Raw genomic sequence first — 26309 nt, forward strand, 5'->3', positions numbered from 1 at the left:
AATGGGTGTGTCTGTAGTCTGTGAAATCGAGTCATTTCTCTGGAGCAGCAGTCATGTAGAGTCATGCCTTTATATGGCTTCATCTCACCAGTCTTCCTGCTGAATAGGATTTAGCGTATATTTGTGGGAACTGGAAATTTTGGATTAAATTTTTTTTTGGCAACCTCTTACAGGTATGTGCATTAGATGTTGTAGATGTTTCAGTGAAGCATATACTGTAATTTTACCATATGCATTCTTATAATTTATTATAACGACAATGGTGTTAAAAGTATCTCTTTTTAGACTGTTCTAGATAATTTGGATTTATCTCTTCCCTGAGGCAGACAAACCAAACCCGACAAATTATCTAAAAATGTATTCCTTATGGGTCTTTGTTCAATAATATAAAGCATGTATATGGCATGTATACGTTCAAATGTTGTGTTTGGTGCAAGGCAGCATTTAAGTGAACAATACTTTGAACAGGCTGTTATCAACAACATCAACAGCTGTAACTGGAAAAGAAATCCTAACTTCTCTTAATAATACAAACTTTCCCTTTTTTGCATTAATTTGCCTAGTTTTTCTTTGCATGTCAGTACAAACTCGTACAGTTTTTGATCAGTCATAGTTGAGTGCTTTGGGCTGTTGTGCTGATATAGGATATTCTTACTCAAGTGCTTTTGCCTTGGGCAGATATCAGATGTGCACTTTTCCTTTCTATTTGACCTTGTATAATCAATACCAGATTGTGTTATGAAATGAATATTCATCCAACTAATGAATAGATGGTTTTGACTGTTTAGAAATCAACTGCGTTCAACAATATTCTGTGGTGGAAATGACTGTGATGGAAATTACCATTTTTAACATTTTGGATTTGGAATAAAAATGGCTAATCCCTTTGTTTTTCTTAAGGTAAATCTCATAACAATCATTTTATGTGTCCTAAATACACACATTTAAGTCATATTTAGATTTTTGTCATAATTTGACAAAATCATTGTTAAAAAAAAGGTTGTTGTTTTTTTTGTTGTAATATGTGAATAAAACAAAGGTCAGTGGAGTACGTACAGTGAAATACTAAAATGTTTAATTCATCATGTTCTTAGTCAAATTTACTAGCAATTTCTAAAGGAAAAATGTTTCTTCACCATTTTTATAGCTCGATTGAAAACTATGCACAATATAAGATATTTAGATTTCAGGTGGCATTTACCCTTGTTTTTGCTTTATTTTTCTTCACGCATTTCAACCCTTCACTGTCTCCTTGATAAACAACGTGATTTCATTAAGTGCAGTGTGTTCGTGGATCAACATTTTTTTGGATCCTGACATCAACCAGTCAGATTTGAGGGACAAGTTTACAGTTTATGTCAAGTTTAGGCTTACAATTGGGGTTAAGTGCTTCCACATCAGTGTTTTCACAAATCATTTCCCTCTGATTTTAGAGAGAAGTTACGGGTAGGGTTGGATTTAGGGGTTAGGACTACATTTTCGGACAGGAATTTTGTTCCAGGCTCGACAAAATATGTTGATCCAGGAACATGTCTTACACAAGAGTGTGATCCTATTTCTCGCTGGTCACTTGCCAGTTTAGCAGACATCACAAACATTTAATTTCATAGACACATTAGTGGAATATAAATGTTTGACTGAAATTGATAACTGAATGGATCATTTTGTGTGCGATGGCTCAGACATAGGCTATGTGCAATTTGCTTAAACAATTAGGAAATTCGAATCTGGTTTGAACACGAAACTAAGGGCCAGTATTAACCAAACAGGACAAATTAGCACGAGACCACAAACCCATAAAAGCGCCGATGGGAAATAAAAGCTCTGCGGGTGATTTACTGACAATGCACTTAGTACACAGATGGAGCATGTCATGTGCAAAATAGGTTAAGACAAGCTTTTTTGGGTGTTAAAGACACCCTGTGGTGAAAACCAAGTGTTTAATGTTGTTAATATGTCTATGCTGTGGTGTTTAGTCAACACCATTGCTGAGTATTTTCTCCTTAAAACTGCAGTGAACCAAAGACACAAATGCGGTTTGAAATTGCCCGTTTCCTACTAATGTAACCAATCCAATCCCATCAGCATGTGGGGCTTTTTTCCACTGACTTTCTATGACAGGGAGAGGGCCAACGTCCTGCACACTTTAGCTCCAACACACTTGCCTGGAAGTTTCTAGTGGCTGTGTTCGAAATCGCCCCCCTATATCCTCATTCAAATTCCCTACATTACTCCATTAAAGGAGAACTCCGGTCAATTTTAACATTGAGCTCATTTTTTTGTACATTTGGAGTGCTGTCAATACAGAGAACAACGACAAAAATCGGTGTTGCCTACACCAAGTTATTCTATTTTAAAAATTTGCACCCTGTTGACTTCAATGGGGCAAGTACTAAACCTGCTTTTAGCCTCTTAACATCCTTGATGTGTCATTACAAGGGCACAGAAAATGTGAGTGATTCCTTCTGAGTGAACACGGGTGAATCTGACTGCAGTAGATGTGAAAGATATGTATAAAAATGATGTTATTTAAGCCAGCGCAAATACCTGTGTTTACATTCAAAGTAGTCGATTGCCGAGTTCACGCGCGTGATCATAGGTACTAAACCTATGCGCGTGAACTCGGCAATCGACTACTTTGGGCTTCAACCGAAAACAGGATGTAAACAGGTATTTGCGCTGGCTTAAATAACATCATTTTTATACATATCTTTCACATCTACTGCAGTCAGATTCACTCGAGTTCACTCTGAAGGAATCACTCACATTTTCTGTGCCCTTGTAATGACACATCAAGGATGTTAAGAGGCTAAAAGCAGGTTTAAAACTTGCCCCATTGAAGTCAACAGGGTGCAAATTTTAAAAAGAGGATAACTCGGTGTAGGCAACACCGATTTTTGTCGTTGTTCTCTGTATTGACAGCACTCCAAATGTACAAAAAAATTAGCTCAATGTTAAAATTGACCGGAGTTCTCCTTTAATATAGCCCACTTGAATTAAGGAGAGAAGGAAAACGAGTGAGTGAATTCGGACACTGAGTGCGTCAGAAGGGCTGCTGCTTTTGCATAGGTTGCTGTTTAATAATTATTTGAAACTTAGCAAACTGGCAGCTCCATTGGTAATGAAGGGATTTATCTTGAACTCTGTCATGAAAACTAGCATGTATAAACCTTAATCAGATAATTTAATAATCAATTTAAAAGGAATGTATGCCTGTATGATATTACGCTGTAGCCACATTGGACCAGCGGTTTTGGAAAATGGATGGTTGGATGATTCAGCTGCAGGTGCCAGATGCGGGAATTCATTCGGTGCGCGACTCTCACAGTGCATTATGGGTATTCTCTAGCTGTTAGGCGTGTTTGACTTGCACAGTGCAGACTGATCGGTGTATGACATCAAAGCACTGCGAGAGCGATTCGAAAGCATATGGAGCCGTCTGCTCTCTAATCACTCTCGTGGTACGTTGATGTTACTCACCGATCGATCTGTTCAGCGCCGCTTCAAGTCCAACCTGTTGAGCGTACATCGGTTGTACAGTGCATTATGGGATTGAATGAGTGCACTCGATAACGTCGACTATGATTTTGAACACCAAATGGCTGTTCCCTCAACTAGTGCCCTTTTTAAGGTTTCAGGAGGAGATTTCGAACACAGCCTGGTCTGAAGAGCTTGATTAGCATGTGATCATGTGTTTAGGGTTGGAGAAACTCTGCAGGACAGTGGCCCTTCAGGAGCAGGATTGGACACCCCTGATCTTTGATGTTCTAAGGATGCTGATATTTAGAAGACAGTTGCCTGACTCTGAGATGTTGATCGGGAACATGGTTTGTGTAACATTAGCAAGAACATATTAGCTGTTTGATAACTTAGTCAAGCAAAAGGCTAATCATATCAAATACCGTCATGTGTCCGACGTTATAGAGAACGATACATTCTGATACAGTATATCGACTTGTAGACAAGCCTGTATAATTCACTCTTCCTTCTACTTCTGAAACAGTTTCAGGGTCAATCATATATGGCTGAATTGAACCAATATTTCCATGTGTAGCATTTACTACGGCTGACCATGTGGAATCTCTGAGCTAGTGTGATTAAGTGGAGGCAGGGCTCATTTGCATATTCATGGAGTTAGTTCATCCAAAAAGGAAACATTTGCCATCAATTACTCGCCCTCATGTTGTTTCAAACCTGTATGAGTTTCTTTCTAAACTGTTGAACACAAAAAAAGGATATTTTGAAGAATTGAGCTAAAGCGATTGAGGAAAATCTGTAAATAATAAAGGCATTGTGAAAAGATCACAAAATAAAGTTAAAAATCTGTTAGTTTTAATCAAAGCCTTGGAAACATAGAGCCTGACATTGAACAAACACCCATTAGGCTGTCTAGTTTGAAAATGATTCAAATTCTGTATCATTCTCTAATCTCTTTGATTTACTGTATGTCCTGTTCACAGAATTCCCGACCCAACCATGGGGGATCAGAATGCCACGTCAAATAACTGCTCCATCAGTGAATTCAAGCACACCGTCTACCCAATTGCTTATCTGTTCATGTTTTCCCTTGGGCTTGTTTGCAACCTAATATCCTTGTTCTTCTTCATTTCCTCTTCGTTGAGAAGAAAAGTGTCTCTTTCTCCAGTCAACATCCTAATGCTCAATCTCCTTCTGTCCGATCTGATGATGGTGTGTTCGTTGCCCTTCCGAGCCGCCTACTATCTCATGCACTCCCACTGGGCCTTCGGAGACGTCACCTGTCGGATCATGTCCTACGTCTTCTACATCAACATGTACGGCAGCGTCTACTTGCTCGCGGTCCTGAGCATGGTTCGCTTCGTGGCCATCGTGAAGCCGTTCGCATACGTGCGCTGGCAAACCTCTCGGAGAGCCTGGACGATATGCATCGTCATCTGGCTGATCGTGTCCCTGATGTCCATCCCGCTCCTGGGAGCCGGAACTTCTGAGGAGGAGCCTGGACGGTTCAAATGCCTAGAACTGAACCCGTCCCAGTTGAGCACCATTATCGTGTTAAATCGAGGCACCTTGTTTTTAGGCTTCGTCATGCCCTTCGCGGTCATCTCGGTCTGTTACATTTTTGCGGCCTTTTATTTGCTGAAGCTCAAGAAGACCCGGCAGAATCAAAGGTCTCAGTTCAATCTCAAGAAGTCCTGTTCTCTCGTGATCATCGTTCTCCTGATTTTCCTCGTGTGCTTTATGCCGTATCACATCGTCCGAACTCTATTTTTGGAGGCAGAGATGCACGTCGAAAATAACGGTTATGGAGAGTCCTGCAATTATATTGAAAGCCTGAGAAAGGCCGCGGTCATCACACACGTTCTGGCCTCGGGAAACAGTTGCCTGGATCCGCTGCTTTTCTTTTTCGTAGGGGAAAACTTTATTAACTTTTGGCGACAACACACACCCAGAAGACAGAGTTGTATAATTGAGCAGAATGTGAAAGTGTTGGAGAAGATAAACCGTGATATAGAGGGAAGATTCACACCGATATAGAGCCCTTAGTTGGGACCTGTCGGGACCTGAGGGGGAAATTCCTCAAAGAAGATTTGATCTGTGTTGGACTTGTGGTCCCATGCAGGAAGAACTTGATTAACCTCCAGAAAGTCACTATAGCTATGTTTCTAACCACAGTTGTGAATTGAACTAATGTGAATATTGCTTATGAATATTTTTTTTGTTGCGCATGGAGGAACTGATGTAGAAAATGTGTTTCCATTGTAGTTTATGTGCAGGTCCTCTTGTTGGATAATAAAATGATCCGCCTCAATTGATCATTTCTTTTAGTTTTAAGTTAAATCTTGGTGTTTCCTTATGTTTTATTTCATGCGAAACCAAAAGAACTGGCATAAAAAACAGTACATGGATTGAAACACTGCTGACGATAAATGAGATCTCTTTAAAATATTTTCAGAAATAATGTCTTCTGCTTCTGAGATGTTTCTCCCGAGGAAAAATATCTTATTTTGCTTGTGTTTCCTCTAGAGTTTCAGACAATGTCTCACAATGTCTACATTTTCAATGTGAAATCAATATTTCCCATCAAAATGTTCAGACCAAAACACATTCGTTTTATTGTTCTGTGCTCTTTTCTCTATGTCAACATTGGCTCATTTTTATAGATGGTTAACTCAAAAATGAAGCCATTAACATGTTGTAACATTGCTGTATGCTCTTCAAAGCTCTGTATCTTTTGTGTTTTTAAGTGAACTATCCCTTTAAGGAATTAAGGTGTTATCAATTAATTTTAGAACAAAGATTTGAATCAAATGGATATTTAAACAAAACTCCAATAATTGGCCTGAGCTAAAAAGACACTTTATACTCTTCTAGGAAACATACACTAGTAATTTATTGAATATTTGTACATACTTGTCAGTAAGTGCTTACATGTCTTTAAAGGTGCTTACATTCCTTTAAAGTACATATTTTGTGCTAGATCTATCTATCTATCTATCTATCTATCTATCTATCTATCTATCTATCTATCTATCTATCTATCTATCTATCTATCTATCTATCTATCTATCTATCTATTCATTTTTTTTTATAATACAGTAATGTCAAAACTGACCTGTATTTATTTATTTAGCCTTCTAATTATTTCTCCTTTTTCAGTATAACATTTTGTTAAAAATACAAAAAAAAAAGAAAATAAATTATTAAATTTATAAATTGTATGTGAGTGATAAAATGATTATAAAATAATTATAGCAACATTAAAAATTTTGTTTTGTGTAAAAATTGTGTGTAAAAACTTTTAAAATCCACCTGTTTTGATTGCCCCATTAATGTTATAATTGTCTGTAAACAATTAGGAAATTTGCATGTCCTGTGTTGTGTGTATTACTAACTCAGTGGATATTTAGATGGGGCTAACTGACTAATGAATTAACTGACAATTTAACAAATAACAGAGTTTTGCTTGTTCTGTTTGGAAAAATGGTGCACAAATGATTGTGATTTTTGTGAAAACCAATAAAATAAAGAACTGCAATTGTTTTTTCCTGGTATATTAAAGTTTCGGTTAGCCTTATGAACTAATGTGAAAACATTTAAGAATTCTGCAGCGTTTTGAAACAATGATGCATGTGATTTGCAATTTGCATTAAATGAAGGTCAATTTACAACCTGTTTAGGACAGTTATAAAGTGTTCAGATCACTGTGTTAACTGTTTGGAGAAATGTGTCAAATTGATTGAGAAAAATAGGCTACTGGCTGGACTCAAGCTCTTTGACTGAATTTGGAGGACCCGTCCAAACATCAATATATTCTGCAGTTCAAAGAAATTGTTATATCAGATATAGCCAATTATATTGTGTTTACTGAATAGTAAAACAATTCAATGCAACATATGGAAGTGTTACAAAAGCCAAATATTCGCCAGTTAAACAGTCATAAATGCTTTATGAATATTAGCTGTAACAGCATCAGAGTTATTTTATCATGAATCAGATAAACGCGCGACAAGTTTCACTTTTGGAAACCAACCCGACAAGAAATTCTTAGATATAGGATTTTATTTGACCTTGTAGCCTGTCATCTTGAGTCCTTCTTTGAAACGCTTTGATCCTCGAAAGTCGAAACATCAGCTACAGCTTCAACATGCCGGACGAGACAATATCATCACTTCATACACACTCTCTGAGTGTGAAACTGTTCTTTTTTCAGTGTTTCTCAGTCGCTTTGGTACATTTCTCGAACCATCCTTAACATTTGCAAACCAGTATGTTCATTTTTCTAAACAATTTGTAGGCTACTTACAGCACCACAAAATGGACTACAGTCTGCAAAAACCTACTGGCTCAAATCCTTATATATTTCTATAAAAAACCCCGCATTTTTACAATTAGTTCAACATTTTTGCATTTAATGACTAATGCAAGGAACTAATGCCTAGATGTTTTGAGGTGTAAGACTATTCAACAGACAACCTGAGTATATATTTTGAGCAACATGACATTAGTAGCCTAATTGATAAACAGCAGACAACTTTAGTTATCAGTTGCATGAATCCAAAACATTTGCAACTTGTTCAGAAGAATGAGAAATTGATTTTATGATGTGCACATGAGTAGATGATGTGGAGGTTGAACAAGTAGTTTTGTTTTTGAGAATTTCTGATGATCTCGACTGAGAGAAACTGTCATTTTCACGAGGCAGTGACGAGTTTAAGTTTACACGACGCCATGGCGCCCTCTGCAGGCTCACAGGACATTTGAAGACCTCCGATACAAAAGCCTCTAAAAGCCACCTCTGCCAAAAATGAGATAATAATATTGAGTGAATGCTCTCCGCACATACTATATGTTCATCAAATACTTTCACTTCAAACTCACTAAATCCCAGTCTCAGCCCATTCAGAAATGCCGGTAGACTACTTGGGTAGAAGCCTATAGCCCTGCATAGGAGCCTGATAAAATGTTAATATTATTAAACAAAACCTTTAGACGGACATAGAGGCTTTTGCATCTGAAGTCTGAATATTTCAATTTAAAATAACTTTTTTCTGTTTGAATATGTGTCAGTATATAAGTTATACTTGTGATTTCAAAGCTGTATTTTCAGCATCGTTACTCCAGTCTTCTGTGTCCCATGATCCTTCAGAAATCAGTATACAGTTTTTCTGAACTGCTAAAACACTAAACTCCATTCTCTGAACCAAATTCTCAACAGCCTAAACCAATTTGTCGAGTAAATCCCTCTTTCTGTAAAACTTTAAACAAGTTCAGTGGTTAAAACACTGTTTGCAAATCTCATGCACTCTTTTGCAAAACTCTAAACACATTTTCACTCACTAAAACACATTTCGCACTGTGATGCATTTATGTTTCAAAACACTAAGCACAGGCAGGCAAAAGTTAAACACAACTACAACACAGTTGTCATCCTTTACACACAACCACTCAAAATTGTTCACACTTTTTTCTAATGATGTGTGACCAAACTGAATGTGTTGAACTGAATGTTGATACCAACAATGAATGGAAATGAAATGAATGGAGAGAGAAGAGGAAGAGTATGTGTGTAAGAGGTGGTGAACAAGGAGGAAGAGGAGGAGGACGAGAAAGAGTAATGTGTGGAGAATGTTGTCAAGGCTGGATCTGCTTTAGGGTTTTCTCTTTGCCTGCAGAAATCACATTGTGATGTGGACAAAGTCCTCCGGCCGGACCCAACATGAAGACATGATGCAGAAGCAGAGTAAAATCTCACAACTCTTCTGAGTGTACTTTATAAAGTATACTGTAACATGCTTCTCATTTAGAGTTTTTTTACTGTGACCTGTTTGGCTTTTGCAGTTGGGTCACTGTATTTTCACAGTATGCAAGTGCTGAATACAGACATTATTAGGCAATAAAATATTCAGTAAAATACTTTAGGCTACTTGCAGTGCATACAGTACAATTTAGGCTATTCACCTTGCTACTGCAGGTTGTCATTACTATAGCCTAATATAGCCTCTTTTTTTTGGTTACAATATACTTTTTTTCTGTAACTGCAGGCTTTGGATGCTATGTTCTCCATTTTTTGAACGAATCTGTGTTTATAATATAGCCTCGTTGTGTGTATTATCTAAAAGCTTTGAAAGTCAGAGGTTCTCTGAATGTGGTTTGAAAATTTGGTTAATGTTTAAGGTTTTGAGAAAGTGATTCATGGTTTCAAGAAATGTGTTTTAGGAATTCAGAAAAACTGTATCACAGTCTAAGTTCAATAAAAAAGAGAGACCCAGAAGCGTTGCGTTTGTAAACAAACCGCGAGGGCTCCCCCTGTCGGACGCCATCTGTCGGGTACAATGAGGAAACACTAAAACCTCCATAGACAATTTCAGGCAGTCGGACAAATGAAATTTGAATTTCAAAAGTAATTTTCAAGTGCTAGGACAAATAATTGTAATAGGCCTATTTATAACAGAATACTGAACTAAATATAACCAGATATAGATTCTACACTCTATGCAGCCTTTATATCAGTTTCGATTTAGCCCGTCAACAACACGTCAGCAAAAAAATGCCTGCTATATTACATAACTATACAGACAAAAAGAGGAAAGGGATGAAATTCGAGCGGCTGTGATACGCATGCGCAGTGACGTGTGTGTACATTCTTGAGCGGAAAATGATGGCGATTATCCAGACGCTTGAAGAGCCTGAGCTCGCTATGGATGGAGGTGGCCGTGAAAACTAACAACACTTACGGGGAAAAGTTGTTTGCTTTGGAAGATCGTGATCTGTCTCGACCCCTGGACGTTTGCAGACGTCGGAAAAAGCGAGTGGATAAAGGCTGAGACTGTAAACTGGTGTAATATTCAAGTGTGAAAGAGCCACGTAGCTTATAGAGATCCAGATCACAAACACACACACATACACACACTGGCCTAGTGCTTTTAAAGCCTCCACACATACACATCAACCTGAAGAAGAGGAGTGATCGGGAGAGTAAGATATACAAAGCGGAACGAGCTGTTGGTGAGTCGATTCACGTTTGCAAATGATTTGGTTTTTATTAAATGTGCATATGCTCACATGCTCACTACAGAGAATGCGCGTTTATTTACTCCACGCATTTAGATTTGATTGTGTAAGTGACCTCTCCTTTGAGTCACTTTTAATGTGCAATGATCTGCATATGTTTTAAAAGTGAATATGAAAGAAACAGAGTAGGGCCTGAAGTGCACACGTCAACGTCATCTGATCACAGAGCTGCAGATTAAATACTGCTGCAGTCACTATACTCACTCTGGCCGTGTCTCAAAAGCTACTGAGCTTTCTAGATCTGCATGTTTGAGCAGCATGCGCGTGCAGCGTGTAGTTTAGTTTTCGTTGTAGCGTTAAATAAAAATAAAAATAAAGTATTCGATTTCGGCGTTTGCATTACTAACTTATGTCACCTAATGTTCGATTCGAACGTTCTTCGGCAACGCAAGATGTTCCGAAAGTGTTCGATTGGAGGGTGCCGGTGATGGTGAGCAAAAATGTTAAATGTAAACTTTCAGTTTGCGCTTAAAATGTTCAGGTACAAAGTTCGAATGCATTTTCAATAACAAAAAAGTGGGTTCGAACGTTCTTGCGATTTTTGTTGCTGAAATGTTTATTTGAACGTTCGATTCGGGGCTAAATGTTTGGTTTGAACTTTTTTGAATGTCCCTATGATGCACACAAATTATTATTTTGTACTGGTCTGTAGTAACAGAAATGTTTTATTTGAAAGTTGATGGTCAAAAATGTTCGATTCAAATGTTCGGAAGTACCGAACAACAACGTTCTCTAGATAGGCAGCTCGCTCGGTTTTGAGACAGTCACTGTTTTGTTTAATTGTGCTCCTTTAAATTGGATCAATATAAATTGGATTTTTTTTATTTTTTTTTATAATCAGTTATATTAACAGTTAACTAGCAGTTTCTCAATGCGTCAGTTTTAAGACCTAAAATCAGCCATTAGGCACCATTGGCCAAATTATGTTTATTTTAATTAGTTGACTAATTATTGCTCTGAGCTGTGTTGTATTGTATGTAGTTTGGGATTCTAATATTAAAGGTTAAGTGTGCCTTTTTCCACCACCAGTGCCATCAAATTCAGAATTAATATAGTTATTATTATTATTATTATTATTATTATTATATTCCCCTTGTCCACCATTGGTTGGACAAACAGACAATCCCACCCCAAACACATGCTATTGGTTGGACTGATTGGGATGCTGTTTTGAAAGTGTCACAGGACTTGGCTTATAAATGTCTTTCTTATAATTGTTCTACATTTTACACTGAAATGAAAAGTATTTTGTAAAAACACACACACACACACACACACACACACACACACACACACACACACACACACACACACACACACACACACACACACACACACACACACACACACACACACACACACTTTACCTTTAAAAATCTACTCAGTCCAGCTTCATTTCCTGTTATAATCCAGTTTACCACAAGATGCCAGAAATGTTCAGTAATTCCTTTCTGGCAATATAATGCTCACACCACCACCTATAATTATTATTATTTTTTAGTTTGTTTATACTATTAATTTTTTTGCACAAAAACCCCCCCCCCCCAACTTTTATGTAATATTTAAAATATATATATATATATTTTCAACCCTCATTCTCACCCCCTGTCTGAAATGATCTGTTTTTAAGGGACGGCTCCTTTAAGGCTCGTCAGTAAATGGCAACTGTTATGATTGGCTAACCCCATTGCATAGAAAACAGTATCAATGGCCACTTTCTATTGTATTTACAGGCAAAGCATTAGATGCTGTCAGATCCAATTCAGCCTGCTGCTTTATCTTACAGTGCAAGTGTCTTTGTGAACTCTCCATTACACGATGCCTCTTTTGCAAAACAATCTGCAATCAGATGCTTCGAACAAACATGTTAGTTGTGTAGGACTTGAAGCGGTTCTGCGCAGACCAATCAGTGCATGACATGGTGGTTGACCGATTTTTTTACTTATTATTACAAAAATTAGAAATATATAATTTGAATTGCTTAAAATGAATAAAAACAAATCTGAAATTAGATGGAAACTTCTTGAATCTGTAATCCTATTGCAGTGTTTTTCATAAAAAAAAAAATAATTGTTTGAAAAAATATGAATAAAGTAAAAACAAGGTAATATTAATTGTACATACAGCACACAGTGAAAATTACTCTTGCCTCATTTAGTATACGTGGTTCTATGAATATACAAATGAGCCCCTGCCTCCACTCACTCACACCAGTTCAGAGATCCACTCGTTGATCTGATTGGTTACAAGGTAGTTTGTGACGTCAGAAACACCAGCGATTTCAAACCGCGTTGTTGAGACTGTCTTTGGTTCACTGCAGTTTTAAGGAGAAAATACTCAGCAATGGTGTATGAATTTGCACATGGTTTGTCTTAAAGCATATTAAAAACAACACATAGCCTACATATAAACATTAAATTTTTATTATAAGGCATAACAATTTTTTTCCAAGGAAAAAACGTTTAAATATGTAATTTTGGTGATCAAATATGTGTTTAAAGGAACACTCCACCGTTTTTTTTAAATAGGGCTTATTCACCTTCTTTCCTACATTTAGATAGGTGGGCAAATGCATTTTTGTCTCAGTGCATGCATTGTTTTAGTTTGACAGGGTCGGCGCTAGCTTAGCTTAGCTTAATGAATGGAGTCCTTTGTTGCCAGCTAGCATGTCCTGAGTAAAAGTGATATAAAAAAAACCCCCACCTAATTACTTCTTGTGGCCTGCATATTCACAACGAGTACAAATAGCGATGCGGATTAACACCAGGCGATTTCCTAGGCAGATATTGACTTGGGACTATATTAGGGGGAAGCACAGGCGAAGCACTGCTACTTGGGTGCAGAGATATCACGCCCAAGTAGCAGTGCTTCGCCTGTGCTTCACCCTAATATAGTCCTTAATATGTAAGTCAATATCTGCCTAGGAAATCACCTAGTGTTAATCTGCATCGCTATTTGTACTCGTTGTGAATACGCAGGCCACAAGAAGTAATTAGGTGTTTTTTTTAAAATTTATTTTGTATCACTTTTACTCAGGACATGCTAGCTGGCAACAAAGGATTCCATTCATTATGCTAAGCTAAGCTAGCGCTGACCCTGTCAAACTAAAACAATGCATGCACTGAGACAAAAATGCATTTGCCCACCTATATAAATGTAGGAAAGAAGGTGAATAAGCCCTATTTCAAAAAACGGTGGAGTGTTCCTAGTTTAAAGGGTTACAATGACTGACTACAGGGGGACTTTTAAGCAACTGAATGCCAGTGGGCGGGGCCTAAGGTGCGTTGTCTTGATCTAGAGGCAGTCATATGCAAATTTAAGTACCTGTGTGATGTCCCAAATCCCACAATGTCCAAATGAGATGTTTTTGATGCTTAATAAAATAAATGCTTGCAGGATGTTTTAATGGTACAAATACCTCTTATATGTAAAAAAGCTCAAGGAAAATTTGATTTCTCATGTCTCATGTCATGACCCCGTTTAAAGAATAAATAAAATTAGGGTTTTATGGTGAAGAAGACAAAATGAAAAAATATATAATTTTTAAAACTTTCACTAGCTTTGTTTTTCACAAAATGACAGGCTAAAAACGAGGCTATTTTACAGCTGGTTTTCCATCACGGCACTGCAGGACACTTGGTTATTTATTAATGGAGTCATGGCTAATAACTATGCAAACATCATTGCTTGTTTTAGACCGCTTCGTGCTGTGCTACATTTACTTATTTTGTTTTGAATGAGTCTACACTTTTCCCTGTAATCCTATATTATAGAGTCCACATTTACAGCTGCATGGTTATTTCATTAAGTATCATTCCCAAATGTCTCTTTTTATTTATTTGCAACATGCTTTGCTTGGCATACAAGAAACTTCATGTGTTGTACATTATAGGCTATTCCCCGCTGCTTTAGGGCATGCATGCTTCCTTTTTCACCTGTCAATCACAGCGCGTATGTTATGCATCTGTGCTTTGATACAAATCTGTTATCCATCACAGCATAGAGCAAACTTGTTTTCTTGGACACTGTGTTCTGAGAAAATGCATATATTTGAGATTGTGATGAGAGCTTAAGTTACACCGCCACTGTCCACGGATGGGAAAAAAATCGGTACAACATTAGTATTATGATTAATATGATATTTTGCGTGAGGATATTGTATCAGTACACGGATGCCGAGTGTTGATCTTTTCAGGGCTTGAATTTCGGCTTGGGATTGCGAGTATTGTTCATAATTTAAGTTACGCACATAATGTGGGAAAATATAATAATATTGGGAAATCTTTCTTTCATACCTGTAGTTTCACAGTGTGAGTAAATCAGAGCTACTCATCTCTCTCTCTCTCTCTCTCTCTCTCTCTCTCTCTCTCTCTCTCTCTCTCTCTCTCTCTCTCTCTCTCTCTCTCTCTCTCTCTCTCTCTCTCTCTCTCTCTCTCTCTCTCTCTCTCTCTCTCTCTCTCTCTCTCTCTCTCTCTCTCTCTCTCTCTCTCTCACTCCCTCACTCCCTCACTCCCTGTTGCAGCTTGTGCGTTCTCGCATATTTATGAACATTGACTTTGCAATGAAGGCTAAATAACTGTGTTGCCAACTTAATCTGGTACCAGTCAAAGAAGAGTGTGGAAAGAGCGATGCAAAGCAGCATATCCTTCTCCGTCATTTTTATTTTGGCTCTTGTTCTCAACTTTGCATGCAATGGCGTATTCGCCACTTCTTTTGTCCTTCTAAGCAAATGTCCTGTATAGGTGCATAGTCACATCGCAGGATGTGTGTTGTCAAGAATAGGGATCGTAGTTGATCCATACGGACCAGACACCCTGCTTCAAAACGCACGTGATTCTAACCATCATAAAGCGAAAGTTTTTATTTTTTTTGCATGCATTTTAGGTTGTTAGTTTAAACATTCAAGCTATTTTATCTGTTTTCTGTGTGCACGAACATAGAATTGACTTCGTAAACACGTCCCCTTGCCCTTGAACAGACACATACACACAAAATAATGTTAAAATGCCCGTCTCTGTGAGGATCCGCATTAGGGCTGCACGTTTTCAAGTTTTTCATTAACCGTTAACCGAGGCCCTTAGCGGTTAATACTCGGTTAACCATAGTGTGCGCGCCGCAACCCCGAGATAGGCAAAATTTGCGGGTGGGACATGTCCCCACCACTATTTTCTAAGGTCGATATTGTCACCACTTTTGAAACATCTCGCGGCATGAATACCAATACAAATAAACAAAACATCTTCAGTTAACTAGCAGAGCATTCATTTCGTTCGTTTTTTTTTTTTTTTAGGCGATCTAGCGCTGAAATGTTTTGTTTTTTAAATCAAGTGATCAAAGTGCTCGTTGCCGCTGCGATCGAGAAGGGGCTTGTAAAACGTGCTGAGGTATTATTAATTCGTGGCCACAACAATTCACCTGATACTGATAAATATTCACCAATTCACAAAAAAAAAAGGAATAAAAAGCTGTAGTCGGCCTTCACTGAAGAGCTATCTTCACAGGGACGAAAAACAGTTTAATAATTATTATTAATTCGTGGCCACGAAATAATTCACCTGAATATTCACCAATTCACAAAATATAGGTCTTTAGCATTCACTAATTAATAGTATCAAACTGTTTTTGGCCACGTTAAATCAAAATGAGGGAGGGAAATAGTTCAACGTGTCCACGATTTATTAAAACGAGGGAACAAATAAGTCGTCGTAACAACTAATTATTTAGATCAGTGGACAGGGCGCATAAGAACAAACAGTGAGAGAGCCCCGGCCGCGCGCGCGCGCACTCTCACCGCCTTCAAACAACACGAGCGCTGTATTGCTCTCTCTCCCTCGCGCATATCAACACAGTAAAAGGTCGGAAGACCGATTGTGTTTTATAGATTAGTAGTTTGTTCATATAAAGTGTTTGATTAGCAAGTACATGTTTAGGAAATGCATAATACAAATTGTATGGGTTAATGTAACGGTAAACGGACTCTGCGGGTAAAACTGTTGTGATGAAACTGCGCATGCGCGGGGTAAAACTGCTGGTGTAAAGCTGTGGCTCTGCGGCTCTGCAGACAGATATTATTGTGCTGCGATCAGTGGCGCGGATACTGACTGACTATATTTGTTTCTGGCTCGCGCACAGCCTTCATTCTCGGACGCGCGCTTTCTTTGCCCGCTTCATATTAGAAAACTGGTCTAGCGGTCTCTGGCGGTGCAAAAATGTATTACAACTAAATTCAATGCACACCATTGACGCCACTTAACCGAGCAAAATGTTTCACTCGGTTACGCAATTTTTAACGGTTAATCGGTTAATCGGTTAACCATGGACACCCCTAATCCGCATAAACGCAGTCGCTTATGGCTTATGTGAACAAACAATTGAGAAAGAAAACAGATGCTTATCGTTGTATCGGATCTGTGCATTCGGTCTTAAAGTGACGGCAGCCTAATATTCCTTCTGCTGTCTGTAGTAATCAAACAGCAAAATACAGAGAGAAAATCACTTTTGTAGCTTTGAATGCTTAGTTCACCAAAAAATGAATTTAGTCACCCTCAAGCCATCCTAGGTGTATATGACTTTCTTCTTTCAGCCAAACACAGAGTAATATTAAAGAATATCCTGGCTCTTCCAAGCTTTACAATGGGAGTGAATGGTACCTTAGATTTTAAAGCCCAAGAAAAAGTGCATCCATCCATCATAAAAGTAATCCATACGGCTCCACGGGGTTAATAAAGGCCTTCTGAAGCAAAGCGATGCGTATTTGTAAGAAAAATATTTATAACTTTATAAACTATAATCACTGGCTTCTGGTAATGGCTGTTTTCGCAAGTCTAGTTCCAGAAAAGATTAATTATATTTAATTCACCCAGTGAAGACTATCCGGTGTTTTTATATTTGATTTTTCAGTTTCTGTACCTGAATACTGTTAGACTTAAAAACGTAAAGCACTGTTTATTTCATCAGTATCTTTGTTCTACTGTCTATCTGCTTGTAATTTGTTTATTTTCTATGCAGATTCACTCCCCTACAAAATCACCCCAATCAATCCAGAATGATTAATTCTTTCCAAATAGAGCTATTCAAGCCATCTGGTGAAAATTATATCTCAGAAAAACAAAATATCACAATATCAGTTTTTTTCCCAATATCGTGCAGCCATAATCTGCTGTTCAGTTTACTTAGAAAGCATGCAGACATGAATGCGGAACACAGAAAATGAAGTATACCCAGGCTATTAGAAGGAAACTGTCTACATAATGCCATACCTACACTGTCATCGTGCTCGTTCATAATCATAATACAACACGTTTGTCAAGAAAGACAGCGGCAGTCAAATATGTCTAATGTTGTGAGAGGGTGAAGAAGGATATATACAATTTATTACAATTAATACAATTTATACAATTTGATTTTAAGAGTAAAGCTGGTTGGCTGTTTTAAGATTGTATATAATTTGCAGGCATTAGTGAGCCGCTATCAATATGCTGTGTATTGAAATCACTTTTGAATCGGCGGTTGCTTTTCACTTTCACTTTCTGCGACTCTGCAGCTTGTGTTGAATGGAGCAGAGAAGACGCTTTCAGTTTATAACTGTCAAATGCCAAAATAACAGTTGATAACTCTTGTCCAACTGAACTAATGGTTTTTATTTCTATAAAAAAGCAAACCAACATTGAGTGCGGTGCCACGGTGGGCAAGTAACATAATCTGTGTACGGCCGAACACCTGCAGCAAGCCTAATATGAAGATGTGAAGTTAACAGACTGAGAACTTCATCTTATTCGATAAAAAACATATGTAGGCAAACAAAGGGGACATTTGCAGTTGAAAAAACGGTAATGAATCACAATATATCGTTATATGTGACCCTGGATCACAAAACCAGTCATAAGTCGCACGGGTATATTTGTGGCAATAGCCAACAATACTTTGTATGGGCCAAAATTATTGATTTTTCTTTTATGCCAAAAATCATTAGGATATTAAGTAAAGATCATGATCCATGAAGATATTTTGTAAATTTCCAACCATAAATATACAATACATGTATTTTTGTGAGTGAATGCAGCACAATCGCACACATAAATGAACAACTTTAAAGGCGATTTTCTCAATGTTTCGATTTTTTTGCACCCTCAGATTCCAGATTTTCAATAGTTGTATCTCATAGTCCCTATCCTAACAAACCATACATCAATGGAAAGCTTATTTATTCAGCTTTCAGATGATGTATAAATCTCAATTTCAAAAAATTTACCATGTGACTGGTTTTGTGGTCCAGGGTCACATATACACTGCCCGACCAGAAAAAGTCGCTGTTTGGATTTAAATGTGCAAAAGATGGGCAAAATTCTACAATTGGATCATTATTGCAGTGATTATTACTGTATGTTTCTAGCATGTTATATGTTTGGCAGCAGTTCTTCTAACCCTAACTGATGGAGTGTGTAGCTTTTCATTTCTTAAATCACCATGTAGGAAGAGACACATCATGGCCATATTCCAGGATGACAATGTCAAGATTCATCAGGCTCAAACTCTGAAAGAATGGTTGGGACGGAGCATGAAGAATCATTTTCACACATGAATTGTCTCCTCTGAGTCCAGACCTTAAATTCACTGAAAGTCTTTGGGATGTGCTGGAGGAGACTTTACAGAGTGCTGGACTCTTGCATTGCCAATACAAGATCTCGACCAGAAATGTATGCCCCTCTTGATGGAATAAATCAATGTTGTGGTGTTATATCCATCAAGAGGTGCCAACCAGTCTCTCACAGTCTGAGCCTGATGAGTCTTGACATTGTCATCCTGGAATATGGCCATGTTGTGTCTCTTCCTACGTGTTTGTTTAAGAAATGAAAAGCTACACACTTCAGGCGTGGGTTAGAAGAACTTTTGCCAAACATATAACATGCTAGAAACATCATAACCACTGCAATAATGATCCAATCATAGACTCCCTATGAATTACCGTGCTTTCCACCCTCATATCCCCCTGAGAGGAGAGATTTATGTATTTTTTGTCTGGAAAAAAATCCTCCGATGACGCAAAAATCGTCATTTTGCGTCATCGGAGGATTTTCTGGCCAGAGACTAAAGACTACAGCCAGTAGAAGGCGTTGTTCCGCATGTTTTCAGCCCGCCCATACAGGGTGGGATCTCACTCACAGAATGTACACAGTGTCAGCCGTCTTTCTTTGGAAGCTAAGCTAGCAGGCTCTTGTTCTGTGAAGAAAGCGGAGTAGTAGGAGAAAGCTGAGTATTAGGGGTTACCCATAGACTGTAAAAAATAGGGGTTACCATCCTCCTTTTCCCGGACTTGTCCGGTGGGCGAGATCGTTCAAAATGTCCGGGATTCGGCTTTTGCTTTCTGCAGTCGCCATTCATTGTTTACATGCACACCTCTTGTTTCAGTCTAACTGAATTCATTCCGATTGGTGAATCTGAATGTAGTGTTTACATGAACGCTGAACAAGTGATCGGTTGATGTGCGTTTTACCATTGCTAAGAAAATTCCCGCTCCTCCGTGAGCGATGCGAGACCGGGGTGTCTCAGTAATGACGCCACCAGCCTCGCGCCGTTCTCCCACGGCCGTCAGCCTCGTCCTGCTCGCCACAGTAAACATGATGAATGGCGACTGTAGAACGCAAAAGCCGAATCCCGGACATTTTCAGCGATCTCGAAATCCCTGGCAAACTCGTCACGGAGTCACAATAGTAGCCTAGCCTTGTTGTTTTCAACTGCGCTCTCTAACCGGTAGGCGTGGCCTCCTAGGGCAGCGAAGCAAGTGCATTCTGGGAGTTGTTGTCTTTCATCCACATAAGCCAAAAATACATTTTCTGGCTTTTCTCAGTCTAGAAAGCTCCAAATTCAAAAATTTCTTCACATTTCTTCTACATAGATGACCTATTTTAAATACACATTCATATTTCCAGAGGTGAAGTATCCCTTTAAGCCGCTGCCCATTTAAATAAAAATTTCGTAAAACGTTTAAAATCGCAATAATATAATTTCGTGGCTTAAGAATCGTGATATCATATCATGGGGCATTTGGCGATTCCCATCCCTGCTGTCCACTTGAGTTAGTTTACTGTTTTCCAATCTTTTCTAGTCCTTTAATGATCTAAAATGTTGCAATTGTGGCAGTCACACAAGCTTTATGAAGTTGCTAGGAAAACCACCGGATTTCAAATACAACGGAAGGACACTCACAATGGCTTTCTAAACCATTTATATCCCATTTAGTCAGAAGATGAGACTTGCACCGGTCACTGTTTGCATTACAAGTGGTTTGTGGTGGGACTAAAAGATGATCAGCTGCAGCTCGACAGCTGCGTGAGGCAAACTGCGACTGAAACTACCCTGTTTGGACAGTCTGAAAACTCCTGTTCTAACCACTGAAACTGACACGTTGACGCACAATCAGAAAGTTCGTTTGCAAGAACATCTGATAAGCTGACATTTTGCCAGGTTTTATTATAACTGCGTGGGAATGTCTTGCTCTTGAGGCTTGTTCCCAAAATTTTTGTTGTTTTGCTCTCGATTTTAAGTATGGTTTCTCGAATCTTTTGCTTTACATAACTAGCTTCATGACCTACTAAAAAAATAAATAAAATTTGTATAAAAAAGATGAAAAGCTTAAATTGGATTTTTACTAAATTTCCACAATTCAACAAAAACAAGGCATCAAATTAATAAAACTTGACCATGAATTGGCTGCAGTGGGAACACAGTCTTATTTTCTCACCATAATATCTATTTTTTTCTCTCCTGTAATTTCTGCTCAGATCATTTACATTTCATTCTTGCATCTGCACAAGGGACTTTCTGATTCACTCTCCAGAATGTTTTTCTTTTAACTGAAAGGCAGATGTTGTCAAGCTTGATGCTTTCTGTCTTCCTGGTTTATTTTTTTCCCATCTTCAGTCAGAATCTTGAATCGAGGTTTCGATGGCTGTGTACACCCAAGTGTTCTTCCTTACAGTTTCAGAAATCATGATAACTCTAAAAAAAAAAAAAAAAAAAATTGGTAGGCAATAGGCTATTTTTCCTCTCTCTCTTTCACTTCCCGTCTAAAACAGGAAACGAAGCACTAATGCAACAAATAAAGTGCAAATGATGTGCATTAGGTGTGTAATTCATACTTTATATGTGTATTTTATCATTCCTGTGTAGCCACAGAGAATGATGGGAAATGCAGTCTGTCTCATAAACCTGCTACATGACTAGTGTTTTCTTGTTTTCTCTTCTTCATAAACAGTAGTGCAAACTTAAATTATTCAGTCAACATTCACAATTCCAATTTATTATAAGAATTTTTCTCTTGAGCTATAAATCAGCATGTTATAATGATTTCTGAAGAATATGACTCATATATATTCTGCTTTAATCACAGAAATAAAAGACATTTCAAAATATATCAAAATGGAAAACTGTTAAAATGGCCCCTGGTTCAATTATTCAAGGCAAATAAACATTCAGTAGTAAAACAAAGAAATGAAAGACTTATTTTGACATGCCAGTCATTGTCAGTTCCTGAGTTCAGTTCAATATAAAATCCTGTTTCAAGGTTTCTCAGAGAACATTTTGCTCTTGACATCAATGAATTTGAAATGCTGCGTCACTCGTTAAAAACTTCCCTTTCAAAAAGCACAGTTTAAAGGGATAGTTCACCCCTAAATGAAAATTGTCATTATTTATTAAGAACCAAACACCTTTGGACCCTGTTGAACAAAAAAAAAACACTGATGCATTTCTCCAAATATCATCTTTTATGTTCCACAGAAGAAAGTCAGTCATGCAGTTTTGGAATGACATGAGGATGAGTAAATGATGACGAAACTGTTTGGTGAACTGTCCCTTTAAAGCGATCACATGACCTTGCTCATTTCCACTTTGAGCTTAATCATCCTAATATCATGTATGTAAACGCACAGTGCTGATGATGATAACGTATTGCATGCCATAACCTTCAGTTTCTCTCTGTAGATTGTATTTTTCTGTTTTTTTTTTTCAGCATTTAATAAGAAAAATTCTAATGATTGCATTCTTAGCAGGTTATTTTCATCCCTTACAATGAAATGGCAACTCTCGTTCAAAGCAAAATCAAGAAAGGCCACAGGAACTTTGGAAATTCCTTGTTCTCCCACACACACCAAATTGGATTTTCCCCTCTGAGCCTCACCGTTGTAATCCAATACTTTTTACATGTCATATTTGAGTTAAAGTTATGCTTTTACATGGTGTTTAAACATAAATGTGTGACGGCAGTGTGTACACAACCACCCTATAATGGTAAAAATCCCATTCTCCATCTTCATTAGTTTACTATCTGTTTAACAGTCCTGTTATCACTGAAACTAGAACTGTCATACAAAGTAGACGGTATATGAAAAAGTATTAGCGTTTGCCGTGTGGTTGTTGCCCAATGTTGCTAGCTGAGCAGAAATACATATTGTTTCGCTTGCTCCCCTCAAAGTTGCGTTGGATTTTTATCCTTGGCGTAAAGGTTGAGAGGTCCATCTATCACTGTTTTCCATGTTCATAGAGTTAGTGTGTGGAGTAAATATATAGGCTGTGTACACTGTTTTTTAAAAATGGCGGGTGCTGGTGTTTCACATGTGTTCGACCAATCAGCGAACACACGTCTCTGAAGTAGTCGTGATTCGCCTCTCACAACGTAACATGCTCTAAACACCTCTTAAGCACGCAGAAAAATGTAAGTGCACTTTTTTTTTGTTTTAAATCTTTGCGCGATTACGTAATCGTGGCGTCCGTAATCTTAATCGCGCGATTAGAAATTCGATTAATTGTGCATCCCTACACTGCGCTACTTTTCCGTTTACTTTTCTATGTTAATGCGCTAGATTGACGTGTTTGACTGTTGCACTCGTGTCTACGGCGTTCTAAAAACATTTAGGCCTAAATGTAAGATTTGAGTGTAAGCATAATTTGTTTTTATTTAAAATTTGGATTGCTTACACCATTTGCATCCATTTGGATTACCTAGTTTTTTACACAATCTAATCAACTTTATGTGATGAATATTTGTCAGACATGCATAAATGAAACGGGTAAGATTTCTGTAGTAGTACTATTTAACTATGTTTTAAATGCACAATATCCAGATTTATTTATCATCAATAAATTCAATCAATCAATAAAACTTTTCTTATACATTTTAACTGATTTAGGCCCCCGTCCACACTACTGCGTTTTCGTTTAAAAACGGAGACCTTTTGCTACGTTTGCACCTCCCGTCCACACTTAAACGGCAAAAACGGAGACCCAAAACGGAGAAGTTTAGAAACGCTGCCGACCCGTTTTTCGTTTTGAATCTCCGGAGGGCGTTTTAGTGTGGACGGGTCAAAACGGAGGACTTTAGAAACGATGACGTAGTAGAGGCTCGCTCTCGGCTCTATGATTGGGTGTCGTCAGTCATGGCGTATATCTTTGCTAGCAGCTGTTGTGCAAGTAAATTCTGCATTTTACAATGCTATAACTGCCTACATGCGCCGGAGGCAAGCTATCATTCGAGCGATCTGTGACAATTCCCGTGTGCAGCGGCGGTATCGACCGTACATGGAGCGTCGGTTTTGGGTTAACCCGGGAAGAACCAGCGCATGGTGGGATAATTGTATCAATGTAGTTGTATTTACACCGGCACGCGCATGCCCAGTGTTGGTGAATGGTCACGTGATCCGCGTTTTCAGTCGTTTTAATGTGGACGGTGATCAATTCTAATACGCAGCTAAAACGCTGGTGTGGACGGAGATCGTATTCGTTTTAATTCTCCGTTTCTAAATGAAAACGTAGTAGTGTGGACGGGGCCTTAATATGGCCTTTTCCATATTCATGTTTTCATGTTTTAACCATGTTCATACTTTTTAAATGAATGGAGTACTTTAATGCCACAGCAAAAACGATTAGCTCAGCTAATAAAGATTAAACGTTATTAACATTAAAGTGAAAAGTCAGTAATAAAAGAACAGATACACAAATTAAAAAGCATAGATAAATACAATATAACAAAGTAACAAATAAAGTAAGGTCTAACTAACAGTAGTACTCATGTAATGTGTAAAATAACACTGCATTGTGTTCACATCTTTGTTAAAGCTGTGTTTTGTTGTTTTATTAAAGCGGACAGGTATTTAAAGGCTGCTGTCACTTTAAGACCGAATGCACGGAATTAATACGATACACATCCGATTTGTTTCTCAGCTGTTTAAGTTCACTTAAGACATAAATGACTGAGTTTACGTGAATACTTGCCGAAACTTGTATTTTAAGATAATTTTGTGTATATGTTTGTTCAAGCGCAAGGAGACGCTAAAGAAGAAACAGTTCAAAAATGCAATTCGAGTACCGAATTGAGTTCTCTTTTGCTTCTTGCGCTTGAATGGTTTAAAATCGATTGAATGTTAAATTGGCAAGAATTAGAAACCACGAATAACTGTGGTTCAAAATAATTCCTTCGTTAATAATTCGTTACACAAAACTTTATTATGTTAAATATTAATTAAAAATGCTTCACCTTCACAAAATCCACACACCCAACCCAAAATCCACACATTTAACACCCTAAAAATGACATAATATTATTTATAATAAGTTTATTTATTCCATGGTCTGGGTGAATACTCGATTCTGATTGGCTGCAGGGTGTCCATTAAAAAGTGATAGAGGACACCTAGTAAATAAACCGTCAGGCGTAACCAGGGAAACCAAGTTATTGTTTGTAAAAACTCCGCTGCGCGTCGGACGGTTCACGCCTCGCCGTCGTCCATTAATACCTGACAATGGACACCTCGTCGGGCATTAACCCTTACTTAATTCACAGCGTATATAGTGTTTTGACCTCGACAACCCAACTGCATTTTACCGCTAACTTGCGACTATCGTCAGTTAACTTACTAAAGAAGGCGCAATTGATTGCTTGCTAAGGGTCGGGACTCCAACATTAACACACTGACAACATTGTATTCAGAATATAAAATATTTTTTGATCTCGGATGATCTCGTTTTCATGGAGACAGACGCGGCGTGCATGGAGGGGAGGGGCTGTGTGTGTGAGTGTGAGTGAGAGAGAGATGCGTGAGTGACAGAGAGATGGAGGGAGAGCAGGGAAAGCAAATGCAGCTGAACGAATACACTGGGTGTTTTAAATAGCGTAAAAAAGAAGAAGAACGAAACCCAATATGTGGCGGCTGGTGTTGATTCTGTGGTGCACCGCCTCGAATTAGTCTATGTGTGGGGAAACACTGCATGCATCTTACATTTAGGCCTAAATATTTTAGCACATAGTCAGATCTTCAGACCATCAAGGTGGAAAGTTTTGCAGATAGTATTTCAAGTTTCACATTTGCTTCAGAAAGTATAAAAATCTTGTTTGCCGTTGTTAATTTCCCCTAGAAATTTCCAGCTGTTTTCCCTGTAGGCACTGATGACAGACAGTACTATGCACGAAAATTGGTTTTCGTATGTAATGGTGACCAGAATCGAATGAAAGAGTGGTTGCAGTGTAATCTATGAAGTCATTCCCTCCTCCCCCACACTTCCCGCTGACGAAACTTCATCGGTTTGTCATTTTCAGGTACTACCAACTCACAGCGAGAGCTCATTTTTTGTGCTCTTAGAAGAGGTTGGAGGTGTTCGCCACGTAATCACTTGAAACAATTACAGTTCCGGTGAATGTGAGGGGCCGTCATTCGCCACCCCCCCCCCACCCGCCCCCTTCCTCCTCCAATCTTCTCATTACACCT

General features: G+C 38.2%; 2 protein-coding genes across 4 annotated transcripts in view; both read left to right on the forward strand.

Moving 5' to 3' along the window:
• Positions 1–48: 48 nt before the first annotated feature.
• cysltr2b (cysteinyl leukotriene receptor 2b) lies at positions 49–6845 on the forward strand. 2 transcript variants are annotated; one of them, XM_081369990.1, is made up of 3 exons: positions 61–173; positions 3700–3827; positions 4461–6845. In XM_081369990.1, the coding sequence occupies exon 3, from the start codon at positions 4477–4479 to the stop codon at positions 5512–5514; it is 1038 nt and encodes a 345-aa protein (XP_081226116.1). In that variant the 5' UTR covers positions 61–173; positions 3700–3827; positions 4461–4476; the 3' UTR covers positions 5515–6845. The 2 variants fall into 2 exon arrangements, with proteins under 2 accessions (XP_081226115.1, XP_081226116.1); XM_081369989.1 differs by lacking the exon at positions 3700–3827 and having other exon boundaries at positions 49–173.
• Positions 6846–10102: 3257 nt separating this feature from the next.
• The window catches only part of fndc3a (fibronectin type III domain containing 3A), a 97940-nt gene continuing 81733 nt past the window's right edge, over positions 10103–26309 (forward strand). For both annotated transcript variants that reach the window (XM_081370306.1, XM_081370307.1), the window contains exon 1: positions 10103–10485. The gene's annotated coding sequence lies outside the window, so the exon portion shown is untranslated. The remainder of the gene's footprint in view (positions 10486–26309) is intronic.

Source organism: Scardinius erythrophthalmus, assembly GCF_964197995.2.
Source record: "Scardinius erythrophthalmus genome assembly, chromosome: 7".
Lineage (NCBI taxonomy): Eukaryota > Metazoa > Chordata > Actinopteri > Cypriniformes > Leuciscidae > Scardinius > Scardinius erythrophthalmus.

Bases quoted from the DNA above. Each gene is read 5' to 3' on its own strand.
- cysltr2b (XM_081369989.1), top strand. From the start codon at position 4,477: ATGGGGGATCAGAATGCCACGTCAAATAACTGCTCCATCAGTGAATTC.